The sequence below is a fragment of the Berkeleyomyces rouxiae genome (genome assembly GCF_048999995.1).
Source record: "Berkeleyomyces rouxiae strain 22BRR77 chromosome Unknown BrBRR77_ptg000002l, whole genome shotgun sequence".
Taxonomy (NCBI): domain Eukaryota; kingdom Fungi; phylum Ascomycota; class Sordariomycetes; order Microascales; family Ceratocystidaceae; genus Berkeleyomyces; species Berkeleyomyces rouxiae.
In genome coordinates, this window is record NW_027396492.1 from 4,236,012 (window position 1) to 4,262,303 (window position 26,292).

General features: G+C 53.2%; 7 protein-coding genes across 7 annotated transcripts; 1 reads left to right on the top strand and 6 right to left on the bottom strand.

Annotated features, from left to right (window-relative positions):
- Positions 1 to 4,539: 4,539 nt before the first annotated feature.
- Positions 4,540 to 6,497, bottom strand: BROUX77_002763 (uncharacterized protein; the record flags this gene model as incomplete). Its single annotated transcript, XM_073747339.1, has 3 exons — positions 4,540 to 5,812; positions 5,870 to 5,921; positions 5,978 to 6,497. The coding sequence occupies 3 exons, from the start codon at positions 6,495 to 6,497 to the stop codon at positions 4,540 to 4,542; spliced, it is 1,845 nt and encodes a 614-aa protein (XP_073607845.1).
- Positions 6,498 to 8,073: 1,576 nt separating this feature from the next.
- BROUX77_002764 (uncharacterized protein) lies at positions 8,074 to 10,409 on the bottom strand (the record flags this gene model as incomplete). The annotated part of the gene is made up of 7 exons (XM_073747340.1): positions 8,074 to 8,502; positions 8,563 to 8,835; positions 8,901 to 9,551; positions 9,624 to 9,709; positions 9,781 to 9,946; positions 10,017 to 10,272; positions 10,369 to 10,409. 7 exons carry the CDS (start codon positions 10,407 to 10,409, stop codon positions 8,074 to 8,076), a joined length of 1,902 nt encoding a protein of 633 aa, XP_073607846.1.
- A 79-nt stretch (positions 10,410 to 10,488) lies between these two features.
- BROUX77_002765 (uncharacterized protein) lies at positions 10,489 to 10,893 on the bottom strand (the record flags this gene model as incomplete). Its single annotated transcript, XM_073747341.1, has 3 exons — positions 10,489 to 10,578; positions 10,642 to 10,719; positions 10,837 to 10,893. The coding sequence occupies 3 exons, from the start codon at positions 10,891 to 10,893 to the stop codon at positions 10,489 to 10,491; spliced, it is 225 nt and encodes a 74-aa protein (XP_073607847.1).
- A 294-nt stretch (positions 10,894 to 11,187) lies between these two features.
- Positions 11,188 to 16,953, bottom strand: BROUX77_002766 (uncharacterized protein; the record flags this gene model as incomplete). Its single annotated transcript, XM_073747342.1, has 7 exons — positions 11,188 to 11,564; positions 11,638 to 12,382; positions 12,778 to 12,882; positions 13,465 to 13,592; positions 13,675 to 15,962; positions 16,033 to 16,312; positions 16,947 to 16,953. 7 exons carry the CDS (start codon positions 16,951 to 16,953, stop codon positions 11,188 to 11,190), a joined length of 3,930 nt encoding a protein of 1,309 aa, XP_073607848.1.
- A 316-nt stretch (positions 16,954 to 17,269) lies between these two features.
- Positions 17,270 to 21,462, bottom strand: BROUX77_002767 (uncharacterized protein; the record flags this gene model as incomplete). Its single annotated transcript, XM_073747343.1, has 2 exons — positions 17,270 to 21,298; positions 21,388 to 21,462. The coding sequence occupies 2 exons, from the start codon at positions 21,460 to 21,462 to the stop codon at positions 17,270 to 17,272; spliced, it is 4,104 nt and encodes a 1,367-aa protein (XP_073607849.1).
- Positions 21,463 to 22,910: 1,448 nt separating this feature from the next.
- Positions 22,911 to 24,301, top strand: BROUX77_002768 (uncharacterized protein; the record flags this gene model as incomplete). The annotated part of the gene is made up of 3 exons (XM_073747345.1): positions 22,911 to 23,106; positions 23,169 to 23,510; positions 23,577 to 24,301. 3 exons carry the CDS (start codon positions 22,911 to 22,913, stop codon positions 24,299 to 24,301), a joined length of 1,263 nt encoding a protein of 420 aa, XP_073607850.1.
- Positions 24,302 to 24,509: 208 nt separating this feature from the next.
- Positions 24,510 to 25,940, bottom strand: BROUX77_002769 (uncharacterized protein; the record flags this gene model as incomplete). The annotated part of the gene is made up of 2 exons (XM_073747346.1): positions 24,510 to 24,872; positions 24,957 to 25,940. The coding sequence occupies 2 exons, from the start codon at positions 25,938 to 25,940 to the stop codon at positions 24,510 to 24,512; spliced, it is 1,347 nt and encodes a 448-aa protein (XP_073607851.1).
- Positions 25,941 to 26,292: the final 352 nt, after the last annotated feature.

Consider the following 26,292-nt stretch of genomic DNA (forward strand, 5'->3'; position numbering starts at 1 on the left):
TTTTTTTTTTTTTCAAGATGCTATTTGCACAGTGTATCGTTAACTATGGTTGTACTTTTGCTAGCACACCCAAGCCATCCAATCCAGAACATAGAAGCACATGGACCACCAGCTCCGCAGAATGTGCCACCAGACTGGCAGAATCTAATGAGCTATAGTACAGGTCAGTACATGGTCGAGCTATTCGTACTTGCATGACAGACTGGGATGGTCTTTAGAGTCGCATCTGTGGGTGGAGAGAGAAAAAGAGAGAGCGAGAGAGCCAGAACACCAGACAAGGGGGTGGGGAAGAGAGGGGAGGGGGGCCCTGAGAAAAGAAACGGAGTAACGAGTTAGTCTACAGGCTATAGTTAGACAAAACGAAGCTTATGGGTTATGGGGTCATGGTGTATATTTCGGCACCGCACCGCACAGCACAACACGCCATGGATGGTTTGAGGGCTCATGGTGCGAGCAACAAGACAAGACAAAACAAGGCTCTACCTCTACCCTCCCTACCTACATGTGTACTGCTTGGGCTCTGGTGCTGGCACGGGGCTCGGTGTTGCTACATCTCTTCATTTCCCGTCTGCCGAACGAGATCAGCCCGCCCGGAGACAAGTATGCAGACACGGCTCATGGCACTGAATCCAGCAAAGCGCCGAACGCAACAAGAGCGGAATGGGGTGCAATGATGCGTGGCAGGGTAGCAGGGTAGCAGGGTGGGCCCCCAAAGTTGCCCGCTTAGCTGTACGCATAACAAGCTGGCCGGCCTGCTATGTGCAATATATAACTATGTATATATGTACACACGTATGTATGTACTGTCGCACCTATGTAGTCAGCTATCATTAGCTACTAGTTGGAAGTATCAAGTATCAGCTACATCTTTCACGCTCAAAAAGGCAGGCTTTAGCAGTGACGCGACCCCCGCATCCCCCGCCTCACCCCCTGACAGACACCTATAGCTTTAGTGGATCAGGCCCTGGAGACATAGCAGATACCGGATAGTTAGTGGATAGTTATGGAGATGGCTGTCGTCCGTCGTTGTCGGGTTTGTGTACTGGCACATACTTGGGCAAGTCTTGTACCTGTACATACATATATTACATATATACTTGCCCTCAGCTCGGCTGAAGCTCCCGGGTTGTGCTTGTGGCCCCGTCCTCCTCCTTCTCTCGTCGTCGTTTAGGTCTGTCGCTCCAATCAGTGGAGTTTTCGAGAAAAGTAAAGGAATGCGGCCAATGAGAGCCATGGAAATCATGAGGGGGCAGACCGGAATCTAGACTTTTGATGGCGCGGCACAGAACATGATGGAACAGGAGTGACGCGGGGGAGCAGTAACCGGCCAGGCGCAGATCGGCAGGGAGACAAGGAAACTTCAATCCACACTTACAAAGCAAAACAAGACACGAACAAAAGAAAGAGTAGGCACAAGAGCTGGCTCCAAACGGAGCTGGGATGGGCGGGCAGAAACAAAAGCCAAACCCCTAGCTATACAGTGGTGATACATATTGCACTGCAAGTTGGATGTTGGATTCTGGAAGCCGGACGCTGGACATTGTTTCTGAGACTAGTGCCGCGCGCCATGGTGACAAAGGCGCAAGAATAAAAGGCCAAGAGTTAATTGAGGAAGCTCAAAAATGGTTTAACTACAGACATGGACCAGAATTTAGTGACAGTTGCACAACGCTAGTGCCTGCAGAGAAGAAGAGGAAGAAGAAGGAGGAGAAAAACAAAAGGCAGGCTCAGGCCTAACAAAGCAACTTCCTTACGTGCGTACTTGTACTTGCCCAGATTGCTTGTCCCGTGCTTGGAGTTTGCGAGAAAGAGAAGAGGCCCGGGCCAACCAAGCAGGCAGTTACCGGGAGAGACAAGTACAGGTAGGTAGGTACCAGTACAAATATTATGTGTGTACTACCTTCCCACCTACCTACTGCACCACCAGCCGGCAACTCTGCCTCTCCACGCTGCGAGACGACTGTTATATAACGAGTGAAGATTTCACCAAGTTTGCTCCTGTAACCCTCTGTAACTATGCTTGTGCCTGTGTGCTTGTGCTTATATCTTCATGTATGCGCATGTGAGTAAGCGGGCACACAGGGCTGCTGTACTGCTGGTGTTTTGCATGTGCATGTCAGATGTGTATTTTCCCAATGTAACGACGTCAACGAAGCTATACAAGCAGCCAAGCAGCCAAGCAACAAACAGCCCCGGCTTTGTCAGCCCTTGCTGGCCGTTCTTGCACTTCATGCTATGCTCAACGGGGAAAACTGCTTCCGACGTGAGCCGGACCTGCCTGGGGCCAGTCTACACTCTACTCTGTGCGGCTGTGCGGGCTTGTTCTGTCCAGATTGTATGTATAACTATAACTAACTACCAACTAGTACTAGCACTAGTACTGCCACTAGTGCTGGCACTACCGGCACCCCGTCCGTCTATTTCCATATTATCAAGCAAGGGACCAGGACATACAAGTCTCTTTTACTTGTAGCTAGCTACTTGATTATCTGCTTGCAAACCTTGACACCCTCCCATCCGTCTACTCACCGCCGCCAATTACTTCCCGAAACTGGCCACGCACTCGTCATGATTCTTCAAGTGGCATTGGCTTGCTGCCCGACATGTCATAGAAGACACAACACGGGGTGGGCTGCAGACAACAATAAAACATACAACCTACGTTGTACGTCGCATGTACTTTTTTTTAACTACCTGTCGTCGATCACCACCAGTTTCCTGCTGTATTTCTGAGTCCAGCTCCAGGATGTCCGGGAATGTGGATCATAACCGCCCACGCCCTCAGAATGACGATTGCCACCACCAGGGACTGGCAATCTTTGCTTGTCGAATCACTCGATACAGAAAGACTGAATAGCAGGCTGAGCATCCTGGCATGTTGCCGTGCGGGTCTGGGCTGTGCCTCCCCTGTGAACCCCACGCGTTGTCCTCGCCCATGATAATATCTTGCCAAGTCCAAGTGAGGAGTCTTTATTAATGCTGCAGCGATAATCATGAATGACAATGGAAACGCCGGCACTTGAATGTACGTGTAAGTCTGCCTAGAACGACGCACACGCACACAGGAAGACAAAAACAAGGAGCCCCCCCCCCTGCCTTGTTCCCTCCCCTCCCGGCTGCTGATCGTTGCTTTATGCGGCTTTATGCGACAGCAAAGGCCCAGCCAGCCGGCTTGGATAAGGCTGCAAGGCATTTATTTACAAGTACAAGTAGAAGCAGCCAACCATACATGTCACACCTCTGCGACGACCAGACGTCGTCATTGTCGTGTGTGGTGTGTTAACCTCTGATCCTCTGATATGCAGCCGGGTTTGGTGTACACACCTTTGCCTGCCCATGCTAAAGGCCGTGCCATCTATCAGTCAGTGGATGATGATTATGCCACGGACGAGCATACGTGCTTGTATGTTTCCATGTTTCTCGCTGCGCCGCAGCATAGCGTAGCCGCAACCGCTTCCTACGGCTGCTGGCGTCGTGCATACAAGTCCATACCTGCTTGCATGACCAAGCTTTGTGCAGCCCAACTCCCTATCTTCGTGAACCCATGTCCTTCGTGGTAAAGTCTCTTTGTCTCGGGCACCGGCATCCAAACACGTTGTAGAGTGTAGTGCATTGTGTGGGCTTACAAGCATGTACTCACCGTGGACTCTTGTCTCCGCTGGCTCCTCTCCCATGTGATCGTCACCACATCACTTCACTCATTGCTGATACGTTACATGGCCTGATATCCTGGACTCACCAAGGACGCCTGCAATGAGTAGCCTTAGATCTGAGTCATACTGCCGCAAGCTTCATACAAGAGTGTTTGTGACTATCTTGATCTATACAGCTGCTTTCTGATTCTCAATTGTCCGAGCCATTCGCAAAAGGAAACTTGACTTGACTTGACTATGTTTAACGTCTACACAAATCCCCAAGATCAGACGACGCAGGATTGGTCACCGGACGGAAATTTAAAGTCCTCCGCTCGACACGCCCATCGTTTCTGTGTGTTCTGGATGGCGCACCATCCCCAAGCCCCGAAGAATCAGTGGTCCACACTCCGCTATGAGCAGCAAAAAAAAAACAAAAAGATTTTTTGTTGTTTATTTTTACGCCGTGTCCCAGGGTTCACTGGTCGAATGGGTGGAGAAGAGAACAGAAAAAAAAAAACGGCCATCGTTTCCCAATATAGCACCAGATTTCTCTATTTCTAATATCTCAGTCAGTGACAGCGCTCCCCTAGCCCAATGGTAGGGCGTCAGACTTCTAATCTGAAGGTTGCGGGTTCGAGTCCCGCGGGGAGTTCAGATACCTCCTTGTTCAGGTCTTCAGACTTCGCTCGCGACTTTTTGCTTCTTTGCTATGATTGATTATGACTAATGTATTACTAATACTGATTTGTGTAACTGTGAAGAATAGAAATCTAAGTGCAAAAGGCCAACTCTTTAACGTTTCACAAACACAAGCAAAAACTCAAGGGCGGACAGGACTATGTCTTTCGCCCAAACTAAATGCCAAGTTCGCCCGGAAAAGTCCTCGCGACTGTGCAGACTCTGACTAAGCTTCCGCATGCGGCTCGTTAACAATGGTCGAGCTCGGTCCGGAACGGCTGCTCACGCTGCCACTGCGTTGATGATGAGCAGGCACAGATACCGGCACGCTTGTGTTGATAGGGCGAGCCTTTTCCTCGTCAAGAGCTCCGGGCACCTCATCAGGTTCGATATACGCGTACTTTGAGCTGGCGCGGATGCGGGCGCCATACATCCAAAACAGGAATGGAATCAGACAGCAAGCTAGAGCCAAAAAGGCCAGCAGGGACGACGCCCACTGGTCCCCAAGGCGGTCGTACATCTGGCCTGTGAAGAGGACGCAGCTGGCGCCCCAGATTGAGCGGATAAACGTCTTGGCGGCAAGCACAGAGGCGGCCTGGTGCTGGTATGAGTCGACGAGGTAGTTGTTGGCCGAGTTGTACAGGAAGATGAAACCGAAGCCGACGGGGAATCCGCCCAGGGCCGGGCCAACCCACGATAGCCGCGGGTACGAGGTCCAGGCAAAAACGAACAGGCCGACGGGAATGAACCAGCACGAGCACATCATGGGAATCAGACGGACCTCAGCAGGAGGGCGGCCGTTGTGTTTTGCGGACAGCTTGATATAGTGCTTGTTTACGATGGGCGAGCATAAGGCCGAGAGAAGAACGCCAACGGCCAGCGGGATGAACATGAGGCCCGTGGTGCCATTAGAGTATCCTTTACCCTTGCCATAGACAATTGGGAAGGCAATAAAGAACATGTACAGTAGGCCGTAGAGCACCGACATGTAAAGCGAGATCAACAGCACAATCAGCTCGCCAAATAGCAGTCGAAACGGGCGCAGAATGAACACGACGAGCGTCTCGCCAATCGGCCGCTTGTCGAGTTCCTGCTCCGTAACCCATTCCTCGCTACCCGTTTCCCTGCGGAGTCTCTCAGCGCGGCGAGCCAGGATTGTCGGCGTGTAGGTCTCGGGCATGGTGAAGGTGATGAGCACCCAGATGATGCCGGCCATGATGATTTGGATGTAGTACAGCCAGCGCCACGACGACCCGTCGTACAGGTAGCCGCCGACCAGGGGGCCTATGGCGGGCCCAAGGAACGGCGCGGCGGAAAAGGCAGCCATGGGCACGGCGCGCTCTTCATTTTTCCACATGTCGGCTAGTGTACCGCCGACCAGCGTCATGGGCGCCGAGAAGGCGATGCCGTCGATTGCGCGACATACAATGAGAGTCGTGATGTTGGTGGCGACGGCGCAAGGAATGATGAAAATTACGGCGACAAAAAGTGTTATGGCGCTGGAAAAGGAGTTAGTTGAAATCGCACAATGTTTGGTATACCTTGAGACAACTTACTAGACAATCCGACGGCCGTAGATTTCAGACAGCGGCGCGAATACCATAGGGCCTAATTGATTAGCATACGGTTTTTGAAGACTTGATTACAGTCTGTTGTTCACTTACCAACACCAAAGCCGACCACGAACACCGTGATAGTCAATAGTGCCACTTCTCTACTGACGTCGAATCTCTCCATCACACCGCTGATTCCAGGTGTGATAACCGATGATGAGAAAGCAACCACAAAGCACGTGACCGCCACAACCATGGTACAGTACCAGCGAAACGCCTTGCTCCAGTTCTTCGGGTTCTCTGGATCGTTTGGCTCGAAGGCCACCAGCTTGTAATAGCGCCCAGGACTGCCCGGGATGGGCGGGCCGCGTAGCTGACCCTTGGGTACCTCGTGGCGGTACTCATCGAGGTTAGCTGCAGCCGATACCGTGCGGTATGGAAGGTTTGGGTCGTTCTCTGGGTCGTAGGTCTGTTTATGACTGAGAGCCGAGCCGAGGGAGTGGTGTGTGGTGTGCGTTGTGTGTGAGGTGCGTGATCCTGAACGGTGGAGGTGAGACGCCATTGGGGGCATGTCTGGGGTGTCGTCTTCGACAACAGCAGAACCGGCAGATGCGTGGGAAGTGGGCTCCATTACGGGTATATAAGAAAAAGAAAAAGGAGCAATGCAAGGTCTATATCCAAAGATTAAACGGGGGAAAGAGAAGGTGCAAGACACAAACAACAGTGACAAGCAAGGCTGTGATGTCAACACCACAAGCTTCTCGACAAGCGGCGCACCACTGCTATTTATCTTCCTCAGGTGGTCTTTATCTTCCCTTCCCGTAGCTTACACCGAGTTACAAGCGCCATGCCGCCGAGCCAGTCACGACTAGACCTCACCTGGCACAAAGCCACGAGCCCCGGTGGTCTATCGGGCTCAGTTCGGCTAGCCGGAGAAGACCTTTGACATAATACATGTAGCACCAGTAAGCTGGCCCATCGCCCTGGACTAGGCTCTGGAACGCTGTCCAACGTCAACCGCCAAGCCATGACTCTGGGTATAACGCGGGTATAGCCTCCTCGTGTGGGCCTCGCCTGGAAACCTCGCTGCCGATCAGCCACAGCTACCAAGCGTCTGCCCGCTGGTATTTCCCGATTTTTTCTCTTCTTATTTTGCTTGTTCCCTGGCCTGGCCAATAGGCCGGCTCGCTCACAGCTGACATGCCCCATGCCGCGTTCGGCTTAGTTTTCCACTTGTCGCGCCTTTCCTCCCTCCCATTGTCTCGCCGAGCAAAACCCATAGTGCTGCGGCCAACTTTCGGGATTCGGCTGACGGGCCAGCCAGGGGCGTTCCGAGCTCGTGTGACGCTTAATTCTCGTCTGCCCTTCCCCCCTCCCTCCCCCCTGCTTGTACTCGCCTGAGAGGAGAGTGAAGAAAAAGAATGAAGACTGGTGTCTCTGGAACACCATCAGCAGCCGTGCACGACTCACGCAGAACAAAAATCGTAGCCCGCAGGGCCATGTACCACATTCTAAGTGCGGCTCTGCCAGCTCACGTGTTTCTCGCACAGGCGGCTGCCCTGGCAAGACAAGGCATGGCATGGGCGATCCGGAAATCCTTCACCTGCTAAAGCGAGACCAGGAGGCCTTGTCGGTTCCGAGCTCTTGGGAATGAAGAAGCTCAGCGTCTGTATAAGTGACGTGATTTTTTTTTCAAAAGCCAGGCAAAACAAACACTTTAAATACTCAGATATTTATCATTTTTTCAACAACTAGCAAGTAGGCAACGTGCCTGAGTGGTTAAAGGGTATGACTAGAAATCATATGGGTTCGCCCTCACAGGTTCGAATCCTGTCGTTGTCGGTTCATCTTCGGGTGATTCATGTTTACCTTTTTGATCATCCCTCCTAGTTTAGGGTCTGTTGATATCATTAACCCTAAAGTTGATCATAAATATCTTTTGGGGTAGGGCGAATAAATTAGTAAATCGTTATCCTTTCAACTATCAACTCCTATTCCCTTCCATGCCCGAAGCCTTGCTTTATATTCCCATGTCGTGGGATGCTGTGGGTCCTTACGACACGTGATCTTGGTCACGTGCTACCCTTGTACCCTTACATCAACTCAACAATATTGTCTTTTTGTACTCTAGTTTAACCAGTATTCCTCACAAGTAGTTAGCTGGAATAAAGACACTCAAATCAAATCCTATTTTCCTATTTCTATTTCTAGTTCTCATTCTTCGCCGCAATCTTGGCCTCCAACTCTCTCACGTGCGCCTCAATCTTGGCCGCCTGCCACGGCCACGAGACGACGTACAAAAAGGGGCGTAGATCGTGGCGGTTGTCGTCGGGGTTATACGCTGACAGATGGATGCTAGGGGTCAGGACGGTGGCCTTGTGGCGGTTCATGGCGTAGAAGCGGTAGAAGCGCAAGACGCGGGCGGCAATCTCGCGCGGGCCAAAGCCCGGACGCTCCTTCCACTCGCCCAGCAGGCGCAGGTAGCAGCTCCAGGGGCCGAGACGGTGGACGTTGCGCATGATGCCAAAGACGCTGAGCTCGGCGTAGGTCAGGCCCATTTCGCCCTCGGACTCGTCACTCTGTACGCCGGCGGAGAGCGGGAGGAGTTCGGCGCTGGGGGTCGCCTCGATGAATTCCTGGGTGCGTATTAGTCAATGCTAGAGTCGGGGTCTGGGGGAGGGAGGGGATATACGTACGCCAACTAGAGGCATCTCCCACGTCTTCTTGGCCCACCGCAGGAAGTCTTTGGCGTCATTTTTGGACACGCTGCCTAGCGGTGAGATGTCGGCTGACGAGCAGTCGTACTTGGTCAGATAGCCACGGAGAGCTTCGTCAACGTTGGCTGAGCTCAGGACGAGCATGCTCGCTCCAGCACGGTTAGTGTTTCGGGAAGTGGTTGACAGAGCGGCAAGCTCGTAGGCTACAATCATGCGGTTCCGGGCTTGGATATTCTGCTTGGCGAGGTTTTCCTACAAGAACTGTTAGTACAGGGGCTGGACCGGTGGGTAGGACGACCAGGGGCCGGCGGACTTACAGCTCTGGACCCACCGTGCACGGCAAACTTGGGCTTGAAGTCGAGAGCTTGGTGGATAATGTCCTCGTGAGCCGCAACGGCATTATCAATCTTGATCTCCGAGTGGACGCAGCCGATAGCTTCGGCTAGGTTCTTTGCTCTCAGCCGCGTTTCGTCGCTGCTGTGCTCGGTGCCCATGTAGCACGTATGCAGGATGTGAGCCATGATTTCCCGCGCGCTCGTTGGCATAAATTCGGGCTCGCCCGTAACGCGTCTGAGGTCCTCCAGCGTTGTCGTCTCGCCGCTCTGGATGCTCTTGAGGACTACCTGGGCCATGCCGTAGACAAACAGCGCGACCGTCGCGCTATCCAGACCGCCGGACAGCGCGAGGAAGTAGCCGGGCGAGTTGGTGCGCGACAGGTACTGCCAGAGGTACACGGCTTCGGCCATGTGCATTTCCTCCATCGGGTCGAGCAGCCGCAGGGCCTGGGCGTGTGACTTGTGCAGGTCGTCGGAGAGGTAGATTTCGTCTGCGTGGCGGGCGAGCTTCAGGTCGCATTCCACGCGGGGAATATCGGGCTGCTCCGCGCCTTGGACGTTGCGTGAGCAGCCGGCGCGGAAGCTGCGTACTTCTTCTATGTCGATGGTGGCGGTGATGACATCGACAGGGCGCTGTTGGCGTTAGTGTTTTAATCTAATGCTTCCCCTGAGAGAATCTTTTGTCATAGTCACGTTCTGACTTACCAGAGAGTACTGAGCGCTCTGAGCAAGTACTCCGCCGTTGCAGATAACCATGGATGAGCCGTCAAACATCATACGGGCATCGCCATCTGAAAAAAGGGAGTGTCAGTCACATGGCGGGGGGGGGGGGGGCGAAAACTTGGATAAGAACCATACGTACCGACACCGCTGGCATTGGCGTAGACATAGACACCGCCCAGCTTGCGAGTTGAGTTGGTGATAAGATTCAGACGAGTTTCCAGTTTGCGCAGTTCCGCATGCGAGGCACTAGAATTGAGAATGATTTCCACGCCGTTCAGACCCATGTAGGTTGAAGGGTTCAAAGGCTGCACCTCCTCGTCAGTACAACATTTCTTTTTCTCTCTTTCACTGAATAATTCACAAGGACCAACTCACAGTAAACAGTTCCTCGCAAGTCTCACATCCAATGGCCGTGTCGGGCGTTGACAACACGACGTCGCCAATGGGCACGCTCGCCTGGCCCGTGACGTCGCGGATGATGGATTCCAGGTAGTACGTCTCGGTGGTGCGCGGCTTGACCCACGCGGTAAAGTGGCGCGTTTCGCGGTACAACCCGTCATTGGCCAGCGACATCTTGGGCCGGATGAGGAAGATCTTCTTATATGTGCAGAAGACGCGACAGTTGTAGCGGCTGGTGGTCAAGTGGTGTTAGATAGCGCGGTCTAGAGAGCCATAGGGGAGATAGAAACACCGCAGATGTCGGCGCCGGAAAAGAGGGACAACTTGCACGTTGCGGTGGCGCACGCCCAGGCCCAAGTCAATCAGCATGTCCTTGCAAATCGGGTCCGATATGATCTCAGCGACAACCTCCCAGCTGTGGAGAAAGGTGTCGCCCTAAGCTGCAGTGTTAACAGGTCACTAGCAGACCAGGAACTGCTTCACTAGTGTTTATATGTACCTCAAGATGATGGTCCAGACATCCATAGCCAGGGACTTCCTGTCGTAGTGTCAGCTAAGTCAAGATCACCATGCCCACAGACAAGGGGCCAGGCCGACTTACTAGTTCCGGGCCGGTCCGCAGCAACGCCCCCTTTTCCTTGGCCACGCGGATAGACTCGAGGATGCGCGCCTTGTTGCCCTATAAAGCCCGCATCATGATTAGTACAACGAACCGATTCTACCACTTGGAGCCGTGAAGTTTTAGTGGTAGATAATGTCAAGTTTGCAGACGGATGAGATACTGTTGTGTACGTACGCCAAAGTCTAGCGGCACGCTGGGTAGCGTCGCAGCTGCAACCGTGATGAACGACATGCTAAAGTAGAAAAAGGAAGAGAGAGATCTTATGTTTTAAGCTGTTCAATTCTTGCAAAAGAAACTGAAGCTCGCCAGATTTCCCGCGGGCGTCGGCCACTGGGAGAGAGTCACTTTTGGGATAGTGTCAAGTGGGGTTAATCAACTGAACCCTAACCCTGGATACAAGAGGAGAGCATTTGTGACAGCGACAATGGCCTGGGCGGCAGAATCCCCAATCGTACCATGTTTGCCGGTTTATAATCGATACTTTATAAATACATAAACAGACACACTGACAGGCTTCTAAGCGTCTTAGAGGCCGAGAGACTTTCTAGTATCCTTCCACCGGCCGTTCCGCATCGGATCGAGCTTCTCCAGCTTGTCGAGGTACTTGGCAAGCTCCGCCTTCTCGTCATCCTTGAGTTCGCGGCCCTGGATCTTGGCGACATACGGCGTGTACTCCAACAAAGCTTCGTGGATCCACTTGACGTCGTCAAAGTCTTGCCGAAGGTCGTGTATGAACTCTAGCTCCTCCTCGACAAAACTGCATGCTTCGTCAACGGAGAGGCGAGGTGCAAACGACTTCTTGGGATCAGAAGACAGTACGTTCAGCATAAGGATCTGATGGTAGTACCAGAGGGACTGGTCTTCAGGGCCCACATTAAGCGCGTCGTGGGCAAGATGAAATTCTACACGCGGTTGAGTTAGTTTGCAAAGTCATGCTGTGCTGGCCCTGTTGGGCCGCAACATTCATTCTCTCACCTCGGTCTAGAAAATAGAGGCGGTCTAGATCACTTGCAGTGCGCTCTGCTAGAATCCGCGGGATCAGCATTGCTCGACGGTGCCACGCTGAGAAATTAGAGAGGTCCGCATTGATCATTAGCGTGGTATAATCAAATTCGGCCTCAGCCATGCTGGAGCCAAGAAGCTCAGCACTCTCCAGCCGCTCTGTGAGCTTTTGACGATAGCCCCAGGCATGGAAATTCCGGCGATCGCGTATGAGCATCTTGCTGTCTAGGGCAAGCTCTTCCTCCCATACCGTGCGCGCAATCTCGGCAGGAAGTCGTTTGATAGTTTGCTCCAGAGCCCAAATACGGTGATCCCAGATCCAATAGCACTTGGGAAAGTCCATGAGCAGGGGGATTGTGAAAACAAGTTCCATCTTGAGTATGTAGAGGTCTTGTTTATGGGGAGCGGTTAGGCCGGGGGATTCGGTAGCTGGCCCGTCAGCTGTTGTACCAGGCTTCCCAGTCGGTTGGCATTTGGGGCTGCATTGGGTCTCGCGGGACGATGACTTGGAGAAGTCGGCGGTAGAGGGAGATGTTGTGGGAATCGGCGATGAAGTCGGCAATTCCATCGAGGAGGAGAAGCCAGCCCACAGTTCGGATAATAAGCGCGAGGTTATGCATCGCCGGCGCACGTTCCATATTGTGTAGTATTCGGGATTGAGGCGAAGAAGACGTGTTGTTAGGTCAAAGGTTTCAATGGAGAAGTCTTGAGATTGAGCCTAGGTGTACCCATGAAAGGATGAGAGTTAAAATCATGGGATCATGTGAGCCGGACGTACATCAGCCGTGGCGCGTGTGGTAGGTAGGTGGGTGGGTGGTAGGTGAGATTTGAGTGGACGAGTGAGTCTTTTTGTCGAGCAAGGGAAATCAAAAGAACCAGCGGCAGCAATGTGGGAGATAGTCCGTGCAGCATGCATCGCATAACAGGCCCATGTTGTGTCTTACTGGCGGGTGGAACATGCAACCATCTTGGAGATCGGGGATGGGGATGGGGATACTGGGCGATGACATCAGACCCTAACCGCAGACAATGCCTTTACTAGGGTCATATCAAGGGTTCAAGGGTTGTGTTTGTCATGCTAGCCCAGAGTAAGAGTAGGGCCATGCGACTTACCCTGGAGCGGACGTCATTCTCGAGCTGTTGATACTTATAAATCTTGATAAGATCCTGTTGGCGCTGTTCTTCCGTCCGGACGCGCTCTGAGCGGGCGATGCCGTGCTATATGAGAAAAAGACGGTAGACTGGTCAGAAAGAAGTCACAGAAAACGGTCGGTTAGGATTGCAGAGAGACCGAAAGACGGCCGGCTTACCGAAGCCATGGTTGCGTGGCGTTGAAGCGCGATGCAATGAGAATGTGAGAGAAACAGCCAGGAAATACAAAACTGAAAATAGTGGTGAGATGCGGTGTTTTCGAGGATGAAAGATGTACTGGGAAGGTTGCCACCGAGCTGAAGTGTCAAGAACTTGGTGACAAGGCTGGTTGGTGGTGGATGGAGGGCCTGATACTGGAGCGCTCCGCTTATTGGTAGAAGAGCTACGTATATCTCTAAAGAACAACTCAACTATGGGGAAAACATGGCCGATTCGATTTCATAAACAACAACCGACAAACCAAGAAACTAACTACTCAAGTTAAACATCAGAATACAATACACTGGGTATCAAACACATCGACATTGACAACCATGGAGATGGATGAATCTAGATCTATCATTAATTTAACCCACAGCCCCAAACCGGATAACCAGTCAAACACACAAAAGAAAAGAATATGAGCAATAGTTAATCCAAGTTTGCTACCTTCATCAGGCCATAGCCCAATGACAACACCACCATCAACGACAGGATTGAGCTTGGGACGCCTCTGCTGATGAAATGTTTTACCTGCAGGTAGCGTTGACCGGTGGCGTCCTCCTTCATGATTGCCGCTAGAGAAGAGGTTACTATTAGTATGCATGCCAGAAATACAGCGTCTGAATGGCCGAGGGACCGGGATTGGACAAAACTTACTCATGTTGGGGAAGCCGCTTGTGGGCAGACCCATAGCAGCACTGCACATCAGGACACCGGCCATAACCAACAGGTTGGGAGCCGGCGTATCCATTTCGATTCCAACATCGTAGACCAGAGGCAGCACAATCAGCGCAGCCACCGTGTGGCTGATAAAAGTGGCAATGATGAGAATCAGAGTAGAAAAGACAATCAGCACACCGTAGATGCTCATGCCCTCGACGCCCTCGGAAACAAGATGGGCAAGGGTGTCTAGGAGACCGGAAGATTTGACAGCCTTACCCAGCGACAGGCCTCCAGCAGCAAGAATAATGATGGTCCAGGGGAAGTTGTTGAAATCCTCTTTGGTCAGAATGCCAATGCCGAAGAAGAGTACGATTGGGATAATGGCAATGACGCCCATGTCGCCAAACATGGACTCCAGACTCTTACTAGCACACCAGAGACCAATGGTGCACATAGTGACAATTGCAACAAACCACTGCACACCAGTAAAGCTCTCCCGCACCGAGCGGATCGGGCTGATGGTGGTGTTCTTTCCTGGGTTGAATGAGACAATGAGCAGCACCCAAATAAGGAGAATGGAAACAATGCCCACGGGAATGACGATGAAGAACCACTGGATCCACGTGGGCGCTGGCTGCATGATGCCCATGGCGACTACATTCTGCGGCGACGCAATGGGCGAAAGCATACCGCCAATGTTTGAAGACAAGGCGATGCCCATGATGACAGCCTTGGACATGTTTGAGTCTGAAGGCAGCGTGCGCAGCATTGGCTCAATGATAGAGAAGCATAGAACAGGAGCAGCAACGTTGCTGATGAGCATAGAGGCAAAGGCGGCCACAAACATGTTGGCCAGCAGCACGGTGCTAGGCTTAGTGCCAGCTTTGCTGAGGACGAATGTCGCGAGGCGCTTGTCAATCGCGCACTTGGACAGCGCAGCAGCCAGAGCGAAGCCTCCCAGCAGAAGCATAATGACGGGGGTCCACATGGCAGAGAAGATGTAGGAGGTCGTTTCTTTGGCAGACAGACGGTGTTGCTTGGCGTCGTCTGATAGAACCACACGGAGGATGACACAGAGGAAGGGAATCATTAATGATGTAACAAAAAGTGGGATGGCCTCGGTTGCCCACAGCACTGAGACAAACACCAGCATTGCCAGGCAGTTTTGTTGCTCAGGCTTTTCCATGATGGGGATGACGAGCAGCGCTGCAAATAAGAACATGGATACTAATAACGTGACCATGGTGCTACTAATAAGCCAAGCTGGAAGTTGGTAACGGCCAAACGGCGTGCGCAGCTGTTTCTTGGTTGGCATCTTGTCATCGTCGCCTTGCAGACGGCGGCTCGCAGAATCAGGGCCAAGAAGCGTTTTGCCGAGACTGGCGGCTTCAGCACGGCGTTCCATACCAATCATGTCTCGCCACACCGTGTTTCGCTCCCAGACGACGTGTTCACGAAGATGTGAGCGGAGGTCCTTGCGTGCCAGCTCAATATTGCTCTTGGTAACAATCTCGGCATAGGCTTCCTCCATGCGACGAATACGTGTTTCCAGGGCCTCCAACGCCTCGGGGCGGAAGGGGTATGCTGGCTCGACAGTTTTGGTCATGTACTGCTCACGCAGCTTCTTGTCGAGAATCTTGTCGAACTTCTTAAGGACTTTGCGGAAACCCGTCTTGTTGAGTTGTACATAGGACTTGAGCTCGCACAGTTGCACGTACAGGCTGATGATGCGCTTTTTAAGGAGAATGCCCGACGAATAGAGGAAGCTTCGCTCGTTGAATTCGTCCATGGCCGTGCTTGTGCGGCGCCACGAGCGGGTGATTTCAGTTGAAGCCGTAATGTCGGTAGCAGTGTGCATGGATGAGTGCATGGGATTCGTCGGTGCAGTGCGGCGGCGGCCGAGGCCCAAGCGAGACTTGTTCAGGCCAGTGGTTTCGTCATCTGAGTCGCGTTCATCCGAGTCCTCGGCGGCATATTCGTCTTGAGAGCGGATGCTGCCAATGCTTCCAGTGCGCAGGCGGCGCCGTTCGCTGTCGTTCGGGTTGCGGGCATCTTCAAGCTGCTCGGCAGCTTCTTGGTCGTAGTTGTCGGCATCGTGGAGGACCTGGCTCATTTCATCGTCCAGCTCGCCCTCCTTGGCGACAAAGAAGGATGAAATCTTTTCGAGTTCGACATCGAGGGCGCGCGAGAAGACAACTTCGGGCTCTTCGCGCGAGATTAGGGGCCGCGACTCGGAGTCACCGCCAGCTGCCAGATGGGAGCTCTTTTCCAGGGAGTAGATGCTATAGAGTGAGGGTCAGTACTGGAGCTTAGGCCCAAGAAAGGCGCGGCGGGGGGAGGGGGGAGACTGACAGCTTCTTCAAATTGCTGTAGGCAATGTAATGACTGCTCCAATCGGGCACGGCATTGAACTGGATGCTGTGCGAGAAGCGCATTTCGTCGTTTTGTAGAAGCCGCTGCTTCTTGTCGCGTCGTTTCTGTTCCTGGAGAACCTGTCGGGGCGAGGGTTGGGTCTCGCGACGGAAGTCGAGCGGTGCAAGCTCGACGTCGTCGGTGTAGTGATGGTTGCTCCCTCCTCCGAGATGCAAAGTGGAAGCAGCAGTCGTCGTGGGCGGTACCGTAGATGAAAGGTCTGTAGAGGAGGGGCCTGCCGGGTCAGATTGGGACGGAATGGTGAAGAATTAAAGAGGGACGAACGGTGACGATGGAGTGAAATGGAGAAGGGAAGCGGAATATGGAGCAGAATATGGCTTGATTGATAGCCTGATTGATAGGCTCGCACGATAAAACGGATGTGGAAGAAAAGTCAGTGCTGCGCTATTAGACTGGGCCCAGCTTAACTAACGTTGAATCAGCTAGCCCTCTCCACCAAAATCAAGTCGAATCGCCAGCGTGTGTTAACTATGGCTCCAGCACGATCGATCCAAAGGTTGGCGATAACGGGCTGCGATAAAGGGCAAGGGCCCCTGTGGACCACCAATCACAGGCGGCCACTGGGTGGGTCCGGGGGGGCGCTGGCGATGACTAAGCCGTGGTGCGAGGGGGCTGGGCTGAGTGATTGGGCGGCCTGAGTCTGGGTCTTGGCTGTGGACCGAGAACTTGATACACTTCAGAGGCACAGAATGGAGAACAACGGGTTCAGGTCTGTGCACAAAGCGCTCCAGAACTTTGTATTGGCGAGGCTGCAATCGAGTCGGGAGACCAAAATAGCTACCGCCAGCGTGGTGCAACCAGGAGGGCCAGGATATAGCTCAAAACGGACTAACCCTTCATTGCATGCGATTTTGTGGGGCGCCTCGTGGAGGGTCCAGGATCATAGGAACTGGTTGAACAAGAAGAACAAGAAGAACAGGAACAACCGGTACGTACCCGACGGCTACATGCATAAATATCCATGTAGCCGCTCATGCCCGCGTAATGTGGCACATATGCACAAATGCATAAATCCACAAAAAAATGCACAAATGCGGACTCTCATTACTATCGACGCGACGGCGTGTACCAACTACACATTACAAATTCATATTATTATTTAGCCTCCTTTTTGCTTGGGTATCTCTAACTACAGCTCGCCCGGTTTTCCTCGCCACTAAGCATCCAGCATCTGGTGTGTTGCGTTGCTGCGATACGTCTCGTTGTGCTCCATGAGCTCATCATGAGTCCCCCGATCAACAACGCTGCCTCCCTCAATCATCAAAATCACGTCCGCTTTACGGACCGTGTGCAGCCGGTGCGTGATGGCAATGACGGTGATGCCCGCAGCGGCCCTGTCGATGCTGTCTTGCAGGATGCGCTCGCTCTCGGCATCGAGAGCCGATGTTGACTCGTCCAGCAGTAGAAGCCGGGGTTTACGTACCAGAGCCCGCGCAATGGCCAGGCGCTGTCTTTGACCACCGGAAAGCCGAGACCCGTTGGGGCCGCACTCGGTGTCGTAGCCGTCGGGAAGGGCCATTATAGTTTCGTGCATGTTGGCAAGCTTGCAGGCGGCAATGATATCTTCTTCTGTGGCATCCGTTCCAGGCTTGGCGCCCAGGCCCACATTGAAGCGCACAGTGCCATCGAAGAGCGTGGGATCCTGTGGCACGACTGCAACGTCGCTGCGGAAGGAGACGTCGTCTCCGCTGGAAATCTCTTTGTTGCCCAATGTGATGCTGCCCGACGTGCAAGAGTACATGCGCTGGACCAGGGCCATAATCGTAGATTTTCCAGCGCCCGATGGGCCAACTAGACCACAGAACTGTCCTGCCTTGATACTGAAGGATGTGTCATTGAGGATTTTAATGTCGGGGCGCGCAGGGTACGAAAAGGAAACATTCTTAAACTCAACGTTGACTCCAGTACGAGGGCTCTCTGCAACAATGGCTTTGTCGTCGGCAAAAGCACCCAATTCCTCATCATGGTTCTTCCCATTGCCTTCGATATCCGACTCATGGCCCAAGTACCGGGCCGACCTCCAATCAGTCGAGCCCATGTCAATAATCTTGATGAGACGGGACGCTGCAGATCGGGCCCGTGAAACCTCAGGGGCCAAAGCAAACATCTGACCCCACAGTTGAGCGCCAACAAGCATGGCAATCAGGATGATGAAAAAGTCAGCCTGTGTAGCATGGCCAGCAATAATCTGCTTAGCACCCCACCAGTACGCAAAAGCGTAGATGATGTTGCCAAGAGAGTTGGCCAAAGCCAGCCATATACTTGCAAAAGCCGCCGCCGCAAAGACACCCTTGCGAGGCTCGTCCAGCGCACGTCGATACGACCCAAGAATTTCCTCGTCGAGCGAGAGCGCAGAAACAGTCTTGATCGAGTTGACTGCCTCCACCGAGATGGCCACAGCACTGCTGAAAGCACCGGCGTACCGGATTTCGTACTTGGCCAACTCGCGATACTGAAGGATGCCGGCACCAAGCATCAGCGGGATGACAACAAGACATACAAGTGCAATTCTCCAGTTCACAATGTGCGACAGAATGATGGCAAAGACCAAGTTCACAAACACTGCAAAGCCTTGGCCCATAATGGATCCACTGAAGCCACCCAACGCCGCAGTGTCCTTGGTAATGAGGGACAGCAATGTAGATGGGGTACGGTTCTCGGCTTCGTGGAAATCCATTCCTTGCTCAAACAGAGAGCGGAAAGCCAAAACCCGAACCCGATACAAGAGTTTCTCGGCAACGTATCCAAAGGCGGACCATGAGACAAGGTTGGCAAAAAACTCAATCACAGCCAGCATAAACATCATCCCGCCAAATAGACGACCCGTGTGCCTGATGTAGTCAGGCTCGCGGCACGGGCTGAGACGCCCAACTGTGTTGCCAAAGATGATTCCGGCGCCCGAGAACACACTGCCAACGAGGGTGGCCGCAAAAAAGGCCACAAAAAGCCACATGATGTTCGGTCGGACAAGGCTGAAAAGACGCTTCACGACAGTACCAAACGAGAGGTGATCATCTAGCTGCAGCTTCTTGATAACCTCTTCTTCCTGCTCGGATTGAGATTTTACGGAGGCTTTGGAAACTGTAGGTTCCAACTTGTTAACATCTTCAGATACGCCATCGCTATCTACATGAGTCTCTGAAAACTCCTCTGCAGTGCTCTTGTCTTTGGAGGCTTCTCCATTTTCAATAGCTTGGCTCCGGCTTATGTTTTGCAGGCGCACCATACTGGCGTATAAACCGTCTAAAGCCATGAGCTCAGTGTGTGTTCCCTGCTCCTGAATTTGTCCCTCTTTGAGGAAGACAATGTTATCGGCGTTCTTGATAGTCGATAGACGGTGCGCAATGGAAATAATGGTCCGTCCGCCCAGGGCAACTTTGTCAATAGCAGCTTGAATGCGCTGCTCGGAAATAGAGTCCAATGATGCAGTAGCCTCATCCAAGATGAGAATCTTGGGGTTGCGAATAAGAGCACGGGCTAAAGCAAGTCGTTGACGTTGGCCACCAGAAACCAAACCACCCAGAGCACCTACATTGGTACCATAGTTGTTCTTAAGGCGTCCAATAAAGACAGAGGCATCGGCCATCTCCGCCGCCGTTTGGATTAGACGCGCAATGACACCAGTGTTGAGGTCCATGGACTCGGCAGTAGTAATCATGTCTTGGCCTTGGCAGACTCTCTCTGCCAGTGTTTTTAGTTGAGTGCCCATGAGGGTTTCCTGGAGAGCCTGGTGCTCGGGGCGTGGTGAATTCACTAGGCCGAGAGCAATGTTTTCCAAAATCGAGCGATCGAGCAGCGAGGGCTCTTGTTGTACCAAACTGAACATGCTACGGAGACTGCGGAGACTGACGCTTTTGAGCTCACAACCATCAATAGTGGCGGTTCCACTGGTTGGGTCATACAGACGAACCATGAGGCCAACTAGCGACGACTTACCACTGCCAGATGGGCCAACAATGGCCGTGTGCTTTCCACTCGGGAATGTCAAGGTAATCCCGCGTAGAGCAGGATTTTCTGGTCTCGAGGGGTAGGAAAAAACGACGTTGTTGAATTCCAGGTCGCCGAGACTGTCGCTAGGCAGGCTAGTCATAAATGTGTCGTCGCCATCAATCTTGCACTTGTGCTCGATGTCCTCGATAAGACGGTCAAAGGCTCCTGCAGCAGCACCAAAGACAGGCAAAAGAGGGGCGATCTGACCCAAGACAATGCAGGCATCGACCAGAATGAATACAACCGAGTAGATTTGGCCGACAGATGAGCCCGAAGTCTTTCCGGCAACTGTATCTGCGATCTTCATGGCGCCCTTCCAGTAAGCCAGTGCATTGGCCGAATAAGCAATGAAGTAAAGCAGGCCAGCCTGTATGGCAGCCGCCACAGCCTTCTGAACGCCTGATTTTTGCGCTGCTAGGGTGCCAGCAGCGAACTTGTTTTCGAGGCGGGTAGCCGCTCCAAAAGCCTGGACTACAGCAACGTGCGACAGCGCCTCTGAGGCAGTAGACGACGCCTTGGCGAGAGCATCAGACATGGCTACCGAAAATCTCTGCGTGTACTTCGACCCAAAGAAGCCCATGAGCAAAAAGGCCGGGAGCGCCGAGACCAGCATTCCGGCAATCTGGGCGTCGCGGGTAAACGCCACGACATAGGCTGCGACGAAAAAGGACAAGCTGCCGGTAAACAGGCCGACCTTTTCGCTGGTGCCAGTCTGGATCACTTGGATGTCGTTGTTGAGCTTGGACGAGACCTCGCCCGCGGGCCGTGTATCAAAGAACTCGGCGTCTTTGCGCAGCAGCGCGGAAAAGTACTGGTCGCGGATGCGATGCGAGAGCCGCTGGCTGAAAAGGGACCAGGCCACCGCGTAGATGTATATCAGGAGCAGGCCGGCCGCAGCAGCACACAGCAGCAAGACAACCTTGTCGTTGACCTGGTTCTGGTAGCGGCTCTTGGCGCTCTGTAGCTCTAAACTGTTTATGTTGGAGGTTGAGTTGGCGTTGTTGTTGGCGCAGGTCATGTCGCTCATGTCATCGATAAGTTCGCCAAAGAGAATTGCCATGAGCGGCATGGGGATGCCGGCAGCAATGGAGCTGAAAAAGCCTGTTGTGAGGAGGAATATGTCAAACCATGTTGGGTTGGAGTAGAGGAGAAGGCGAAAGTAGGAAAGACTAGAGGACTTCTTCTTGGGTGATTCCTGTCAACAAGCAGCTGTCAGCAATCAGCGGCTAAATCTATGAGAGCGCAGAGAAACGGCGCAAAATCCTGGCATAATACATGACATACCTCGATCACAGCCAAAGCCTCTTTGTTCTTCTCAGAGGCATCAGATGCGCCTGATTTAGATCGGCCGAACGACATGATCTCAGATATGAGCCAATGCTTAGCCAGTCGTACAGGAAAAAGAAGAAAGAACAGAGGAAGTAGACTTGGAGCCTGGCAAGTTTCAAGATTCGAAAAGCCTGGATAACAACACAGGTACGCTCCCTTGGGCGTGTAGACGATTATCAGATCTCTGCAGTCAGGGCCGGTTGGCTAATCAGATCAGATTATGCAGAACAGAAAGAAGAAGCGAGACAAGAAAGAAGACAGCCAAGGGAAAAGAAACAACCAAACCCAGAAGGCCCGTTACCAGCCAGCCACAGTATCCTGGCTCTCTGCCTCTGGGCTGGCATGTCGTTCCTCCTCTGGCATTGCGACGTCGGGACGGGCTAACCTCCCCCACAGCCGCCCGAGTTTGATCAGATAATTTGCCTTGGCACTTTGCAGTTTGTCATACACCAGCTTAACGAGTCTTCCTTCAGCTAGCCATTCATCCATCCATCTAGCCCACCCGCCAGTCCAGCCAAACTACCACCTAAACCCGGTCACGTAACGTCGAATCCGCCGGATGGCCAGTGCTAATTTCACGCTCCGGGGTCCACTCCGATGTGGCACCCAGAAGGAAGGCGCCAAGGAGCACCTGCCCGATTGGGAAGCTACCCAAATAGGCAGTTGCCGGAGCAAGGAGCTGTCACTGAAATCCTGCACCGGGTCCAAGTGGGCGGGAAAAGAAAGGCTTGGCAAAGATTATCTTGTACCACCCACTTAGCTCGACTACTTTTGCATTTCTCTCTTTTTTTTTTTGTTTTTCCGCCGACGGGAGACCCCGTACCACAAGAGCTATAGACTCGAGCAGGAAGGAACGAGGATCAGAATTACTGATGCAAGAAGCAGAGACAGAAAAAAGCTTTGCCTTCGGGTCGGGTGCCTGCCTAATTCGGCTACCTTGCAGCCAGCCAATCACATTATTCCGATGGATCTGATAATTTTTCTTTTCTGTCGCGCTGGTCTAAAAGCCGAGCCGGCGTGGATATTGGGCCAGGTCTTATGCTCGGAGCACGAGGTTTACGTATTAAGACAAAAGAAAGAAGCAAAGCCAATATGAGCCCAGCAAAGAAAGAGCTCAAAATGGGGGGTCGACGTAGGACGCCATTACTTCAATGTGGTTTGTCAGGAGAGCTTAGCAGTGCTTCAATATGGGCGATGGTTTGAGCCTGGCGTTCGCTTTCCTGTTGCATTCTTCTCCTATATTTCCTCTTCTTGCGCTAATCAACACCGGTTTCGCAGCAGCTTCTTTGCCTGTCTGCCTGAACGACAAAGCATCCTGTACTTTCGCTTCTTCACATCTCACTTTTTCTTCTCCCTCTTGTTCCCTTGCACCACCCAGCTGTTATCCTCGCTACCCCCTCTGCCCTATTGACTCTGGCCCTTTTCTCACAAGCAGATCTACTTTGGCTTTTCCGCTCGTCCAGACACTCGCCTACACTATGCCTGCCCTGGTTCGTCCTGCTACTCGAGTTCTGGTAGTTGGCGGCTCTTATGCCGGCCTTTCGGCTACAGTCAACCTCCTGGACCTCACTAGTGGCCTGCAGCCTCGCACTGGCCACTCTGAGTACAAGCACCACCCCGAAGCCAAGACCGTGCCTGTTGACATCACCATTGTTGACGAGCGAGATGGCTTCTGTGAGTTTCCGGGGTCAGCTGGATCGTTGTGCAAAGACGCCGTAACTAACACACACTCTCAGTCCACCTCATCGGCGGCCCGCTGGCCTTTGCATCAACAAAGTTTGCTGAAAGGTTCTGGGTCAAGTTCAAGGATATTCCTGATATCCACCGGCCAAATGTACGCTTCATCCACGGCAGTGTACAGAAAATTGACCCGGCGCAAAAGTCTGCCACGATTCTTGAGCACTTGTCGCAAACCCCACGCCAGGAAACGTACGACTATATCCTCTGCTCGTCAGGCCTCCGCCGCCGCTTCCCGAGCGTGCCGCTGAGTCTTACGCGCGAAGAGTACCTTAAAGAGGCCCAGGGCCAGATTGACCGATCCACAAAGGCGCCCAAGGGCGTGTTGGTTGTCGGTGGAGGTGAGTTGCAGTCCGTCATATTCACTTGGCTCTACGGGCATCACTAACGCTTTTCTATTCCCATAGGTGCTGTTGGAATTGAAATGGCTGCCGAGCTCAAGGTTCTCCACCCAGAAATCAATGTCTGGCTGGCCCATTCCCGTGCCAAGCTTTTGTCTGCCGAGGCTCTCTGCGACGCTGCCAAGGATGCCTCGCTGGATCTTGTGCGTGAATCCGGCGTTGAGCCTCTTATGGAACACCGCCTAGGGAGTGTCAAGGAAGTAGTAGAGGCCGATGGCTCTGTTATCAAGCAGGTGACATTTACAAACGGCCACAAGCTCGAGGTCAGTGAAGTCATCATGGCCCTGTCCAATCCAAGTCCTACATCCGGATATCTGCCCAAAAGCGCAGTGAATGCCGAGGGGTACGTCAAGATTGAGCCCAGTCTGCGCTTCTCCGAGGGTACGCCTAACCACGAAGCCCATTTCGCCTTGGGAGACATTGCCCAGTGGAGCGGTATCAAGCGCTGCGGCGGAGCGATGCACATGGGCTATCACACCGCCTACAACGTGCACCAATCGATTCTCGGCGAGCTGGTGGCTGGCTACAAACCCGAGTTTAACAACTTGAACGAGTTCCCGCCCGTCATCGGGCTGGCCGTGGGAAAGAAGGCGCTAGCTACCGGCGGCCTTGATGACGTCAAGATTGGCGAAGATGTAATGCAGATGTATTTCCGGGAAGACCTCGGCTTTACCATTTGCTGGGACTACATGGGGCTAGGCGGAAGAAAGAGCGAAGAGAAAGGGAATTAAGGTCGAATAACTTGTAGCTGTGGTAGATTACGAAAGGATAACAGACCTGACGATGGAGAACTATTGGATTCAGTAGTTAATGATAACTAGCTGGTGTTGTCTCGACCCTAACCCTATTACTTATAACAACGACATTACAGGGATGCCTCAAACTACTCTGTAGAGCTTCATCTTTGTTGATAAATCCCTTGCACACTACTTTAAACTTCTACAACTTGGCTACGAGACCAATGCGCATGCCGCCCACCACTTTCTCGTTCTCGCCGAGCGGGCAAAACTGGAAGAAGCGCTCTCTCGAGCACTTGACAAAGGCGCTACGCTTGTGCGGCAGATCAACAAACTTTTCGATTCCGAAGCCATGCATCAAATCGTACGCGACGACCGTGTTGTTGGTCTCCTTTGGCTCGCCGACCACAAACTGCGTGCGGCAGTCGTCCAGGAACAAAAAGTGCATTAGCGAGCTCCACCAGGCGCTCACGCGGTGCGGCCCACGGAAGCGCACGTCGCCGACCAGCGAGTGCCGGCCGCGGTCGTAGTCGCCGGCCGTGTAGTAGGCGCCGAGACGGTCCTCCTGCGGGTAGCGAGAGTGGACGAGTTAGTATGTGTATCAAAGTGAATGTAGAGAGAAATACAGCCGAGCTGCTGTTGCACATACCTTGCCCCAGTATATTTCAAAGTACGCAAAGCACGTATCGTCGAAGCGCGCCAACACCGAGAACTGGTGCGGGTCTTGGTCGATCCGGCGCAGATATTCAACATGCTCCTCGAGAGTGCCAGTCTCGTTCCAGCCCTGCGACACGCGCGGGTCATTCTGCCACTCGTGGAACAGTTTCAGGTGCTCTTGGTCGCGATAGTCAATGGCCACCATGGAGAAGTTCTCGCCTAGGTGCGGAATGAAGCGGGAGTACACCACGGTCCCGGGTGCCGGTTTGGCGGGCCGCAGCGGGTGCCACGCCTGGTGATAGCGCTGCGGGTTGAACGGGTCGCCTGCCGGCGTGACTGTCATGGTATGCTGCAGAGGTGTTGGGGGGAAGCTATCTAGAGCCAGGCCATCGCGCATCTGTGCCTCAGCCGGCGTCCACACCGAGCGCGGTCCAAAAGGCGAGCCGGCGCCCTGCCAGAACATGCTGCGCAGCATCAGAAGCGTGTCTTTGCTCGCCGCGGGAGTCTCGGTCTCAAGACTGCCTGTAGGCAGCGGGTGGTCGGTCGCGAGCGAGACGGCCTTGAGCTGGGCGCGGAGCGTAGCAGCGCCAGTTCCCTGGAGTCCAAGGCGGAAGAACTCGACATTTGGGCGCACTGTGAACAGCACATAGACTGCCAGCCATAGCTGGGCCACGGAGGGTGGCGCCGAGGCAGTCCACGAGACAACGCTGAGAGGTGAGCGGCGGGCGCGGGCCCAGGCGCTGTTATTGGAGCCGGCGGGCGTCTCGCTGCTCTTGAGCTCGATGAAATCACCAAGGCGTATGTCCGCGCGGACTACTGGCGTGGGAAGCGCAGTTTTGGGTGCCGAGGCCTCGTCAATGGCGCATTGGGCGTCGGAAGTTTTGCGAAGTGCGTAAGTCGACAGATATGGATGCGGTAGAGCCAGCACGGGGGCTCCTGTAGCCATGGCAGAGGCCTGCTGTGTGAGAGATGACATTGTGAGTGTTTGTGTAAGGCCGGAGTGTTCGCAGGGAGAAAGAAAACGGTTGCAGAGAAGGAGAATTTGTCGGGGCAGGTTGCCTTTGGCCAGTCTGGCAGCCAGTGTTAGTGGTGGTGGCCCGCCGGGTCTTTGACACCGGGTACATTTGGTATTAGGACGCCTATATTCGCACCCCTCCCCCAACTTTTTTGTTATCAATCAGACACATGTGGGGCATGTGGGGCAGTCGGAACATTGTCAAACACCATCTGATAAACAAGGAAGCCCCCTCCAGAACTGTGCAGGGTCGTACTCGGAAGATCACGTGATTATGTCAAATGGCCAAATGAGTGGCGTTGGTGGAGCTAAA